Genomic DNA, 3,999 nt, shown 5'->3' with positions numbered 1-3,999 from the left:
GGAGCCTGCCCAACGCCGAGCGCTATGCCCTGCAGTACGCAGACGGGCGTCAGACCTACATCACCGAGTCGGTGAGATGCCCCCCCGACCTCTCCCCAGCCCCACCAGCACGGTGCTCACCAGCTCACCCGTTCCTTTCTCCTTACAGAACCGCGGGGAGATTAAGAATGGGAGCATTTTACGGCTGACCAACTCCCCGGTACATCCCTCTGTCCCCCCGTGTCGTTCTCCGCCCCGTGCTCTGGTGGGATGTCCCCCTGCAATGGGGCGATGTGGTGCTCCAAGCCCTCTGCCGCTGCCTCGCTCGGCGACTTCTGGCTCATGACGGCTCCCCTCGGTGCCTCAGACCCATCAGACCTGTCTCAACCTTCATTCTCCCTCGGCAGAGCTTGGGGGAGTTTGAGGAGAAACTAGATCATCTTGAGATGCTTTGGACGCATGGGCCAACTCATCAAGCGTTCTTAGCGTCACGCCAGCTTGACCTCCTTCCTCAGCTCCTCCTGGTTTTTGATCTGGTGGCTCTGACTCTTGGTCCAGCTCCTCACCAGGGCTGCTCTAGCCTGAGCCTCCTTCCAAAACTTTTGCTTAAGCTCTTCCAGCCTTCTCCAGGCTTCTCGCTGTCTTTCGATGAGCCCCTTTGGCTTGATTCTTTCCTTCCTGGTAGGACCAAGAAGCAGAGAGGTTGTACAGCGGGATCCAGAGCAACAACTCAGATGTGAAGACTGACTCGCTGAAGAAGCTTGCGAGCCTCTCCCAAGACGTTACCTTTGCTCAGGAGTTCATCAACAGGAATGGCTTGAAACAAATCTTCTATATTGTGGAAGAAGGGAATGAGTGAGTGTCGGGAGAGGACTTTCCTTGCAGTTCTTGACTTTTCTTCTCCCTTCCTAATGCTGTATGAGCTACAAGCCTGGTGTTGGAATGGACTTGGTTCGTGTTCCTGGCTTGTTGATCCCTGTGCTGCGGCACAAAGGGCAGCGCTGGCAGCAGGGTGCTTGTTTCTGCAGATATGTGGCTGTGTCCCCGCACGCTGGCAGCCAGGGGAAGGTCCCCAGGGGTCTGTGGTCCTGACTCCTCATGAATGTGCCCAGATTTTAACCTCCCATCCCTTCGCTGGCTGGGTCATCTGCAGCCCGATGGTTTTTGCTGCCAGGAAACCTCCTGCGATGATCGTAGCCTCTGCTGCTGCTCATTCCTCCCACCCTGAATAATCCCTCTGCCATGAGGTTTTAGCTGCGAGAGGTCTGCAGGCAGCTTGAGAAAACACCGGTTGCCAAACTAGTGCCTGCCTGACTCTTTCAGGATGTGATGGTGCATCTCCTCTGAGCTCCTATCTCACAGAGGATGTGGAGCCCAAAACCAGGCAGTGCAGTGTGTGTTTCTTGGAAGTAGGGGAGGGATTCGGGGTGGCTTGGCTTTCCTGAAGGCTTGTCTGCAGTGATCTTTGTACCGTGGTAACGCCGCTTTCCAGAAACCGTTGATCTTCCCCTGCCTCAACTTCCTGGGATGACTAAGCGAGAGTCCGATTTCTTACCCAACAGTCTCTCTTTCCTTTCTTCTCCTGCTCGCTGCTCTCTGCTTCTCTGGTTATTTCTAACGTACCCACCAACGTGCAACTGTTCTCCTGCATTGTGGTAGTGACTCTGGGGTATCTGGACCCGCCTCACTGCGTTTGCTCATCTGTTCCTCCAGTACAGGGGAGATGTTAGCTCACACCCTCAAGGCCTTCATAGAGCTGATGGAGCATGATTTTGTCTCCTGGGAGACTCTTAGCGCAGCCTTCATCAAGAAGGTAAGCGCCTTCTGCAGGTTCCACAGCCTGTGCCCTTGGGATTCCTTGTTGTTCTTGTCACCCAGACTCAGCCCGCTGTCAATGGATGGTTTTGTGTCTCGCAGATAGTGAGTTACGTCAATATCAACGCGGTGGATGCATCTGTCCAGCAGCTCTCCTTGTCTATCTTGGAGAACATGGTACCCACCAGTCGCTTCCTCTTTGAGCTAGTCAAAAAAGAAGTGACGTTGGATCGTCTTCTCACCCACCTGCAGGTGTAAGTGGAGAGGCCAGAGCACCGTTTGCCCCCATCCCAAAGCCAGTGGGGATGAGGCGATGGAGGGGATTTCTCTGGGTGTTGCTGATTATCCCTGGCACAACGTTGTTATTTTCCTTTCCTAAACAACTTGTGGATGGGCAGCGTGTCCTGTCCCCACTGCTGGGGGAGGGATGGACTGTCTTGGAAACCATCCCATTTCTGGGTCCGATTCCTTCATTCATGGCCCGTTTCATTCAGATATTTTAATTCTTTAGCGGACCTGCTGTTTTTCTGGCTCTTCCTTCCCTTTCCCCGGTGTATTTAGGAGCAGTAGCTGGTGGGTGGTGGTGCTGTACTGAACAAACAGAGTTTGTAAATCCCTCAGCTAAGGTGGGTTCTTTGTTCCCACATCTGCCTCATACCTCTGCCTCTCTTCAGTTTGGAGGCTTTTCTTTCTAGTAAAACGGAGAGGCTTGTGCCCAGGGCTCCTGCCAGACAGGAGTCTGCTGCTCACCCAGGGTTTTCCTGAGGCTCCAAAATGCTGCACCCACGGGTGTGTGCGGAGCAATATCTGATCCATCCGTGGGTGCTCGAGGTCACAGCTGTGGGGACCACCTCACCCCCGGTCCCGCTGTCAGCAGCTGCTCACTCATGGCTCTGGCCTCTCTGGGTCCCCCAGCTCTGTGCAGTGAGGTCCAGAAGTGAAAGGGGAAGAGGACTCTGCCTCGGGGAGGGCAAGACCATCCTCCGAGCTGGTGACTCTCCCCATTCTCATCATCCTCCTTCTGCAGGACAAACGCCCAGCTGCAGCTGAAGGCGATGGCCCTGCTCATTGCGCTGCTGCTGGCTGCGACCGACGCTGAGCGGCGGGTAAGGGGCCGCGCTCTGCCCGCGGGTGGTAGGCAGGACCGGGTGATGGCAGGGTGGTGGGCATTCCAGATCCAAGCACCACAGTGCCCCTGCCACGGAGGTGCTCTGCCGAGAGGCCTCTGCTCTCTCACACCCCTTGGAGTAGTTTTGGGGGGATGCAAGATCTCAAATGACAGGAGAAGTATCACGGCTGGTGGCACAGTGACCGTGATGGCCCAGACCCAGCGCCTGGCACATCTGGGCCATATCGGGGCCCCCCTGTGACGGGGTCTTGGGCAGCTGGGTCCTCCACTGTAGTGTTTGTGTTCTCTGGGATGGTGGGGCTGTGAGAGGTGCCCGGAGATGTTTCAAGTCAGTGTCCTCACTCTGCCTCTTCTCCTTGACTGACACAACCTGTCCTGGCAGCCTGGTGAGGCAGGATCTGTTTGAGCCCCGTTGGGGTGGGCTAGTCCTGGCTGCCAGGTCAGTGGAAGCTGGGGGCAGGTCTCCTGCTCACCAGTGTTGCTCCTCAGACTGCTGGTTCCTTTCTGTCCCCACCCTGCCTGTGGCCCAAAGCCAGGCATAGTGGGGAAGCGGGTCTGCAGAGGGAACACTGGCTTTTTTTGGGAAATGGTGGTGTGCTGAGCTGGGGAATGTCTCACAGCCTCTTCCCTTCCTAGGACATGATGGACTACCTGAGGGAGAAGAACATCAGGCAGTTTATCCACAAGGTGAGGAACTGGGGTCGTGCAAGGGTCTGCTCTGTGCTTCATCCTCTGCCCTTCTTCCCCAGCCCCTGTCTCCTCAACCCCTGCTTTTGGTGACCCTGCCTGGCTGGGTTGCCTGCACGCTACACACCCCTTCCTTGATGCCTCCTTGGGTGGTGCCGCGCTGGCACCCACGTGCCCAGGCTTGCACCCCTGATTGCCTGTGGTTCAGTGCACCCTGCTCTCGCCCAACCCCAAGGGGAGCAGCCCGCTTCCTAACGCCCCTTCCAGCAGCAGGACCTGCTGGGCTTTGGCTGTTTTGCCCTGGGCTTGGAGGAACCAGGAGCAGCAGCCTGGGGGAACCTTCTCACTTGCGGTGTCCCGTAGAACATCATCCACAGCTCTGAGCCGCT

At 56.6% G+C, this 3,999-nt stretch overlaps 1 protein-coding gene across 1 annotated transcript in view; it reads left to right on the top strand.

Moving 5' to 3' along the window:
* Positions 1-5: 5 nt before the first annotated feature.
* Positions 6-3,999, top strand: part of ELMO3 (engulfment and cell motility 3) — a gene marked incomplete at both ends in the record, with an annotated part of 7,842 nt that continues 3,848 nt past the window's right edge. Inside the window, 8 exon segments of the mRNA XM_009581127.1 lie at positions 6-71; positions 149-199; positions 665-834; positions 1,693-1,792; positions 1,897-2,048; positions 2,822-2,900; positions 3,560-3,610; positions 3,974-3,999. The exon segment at positions 3,974-3,999 is cut by the window's right edge and continues 10 nt beyond it. Coding sequence (XP_009579422.1) covers positions 6-71; positions 149-199; positions 665-834; positions 1,693-1,792; positions 1,897-2,048; positions 2,822-2,900; positions 3,560-3,610; positions 3,974-3,999 — 695 coding nt within the window.

This window comes from Fulmarus glacialis, unplaced genomic scaffold (assembly GCF_000690835.1).
Source record: "Fulmarus glacialis isolate BGI_N327 unplaced genomic scaffold, ASM69083v1 scaffold17917, whole genome shotgun sequence".
NCBI classification, from domain to species: Eukaryota; Metazoa; Chordata; class Aves; order Procellariiformes; family Procellariidae; genus Fulmarus; species Fulmarus glacialis.
This window is presented reverse-complemented; position numbering and strand designations above follow the sequence as displayed.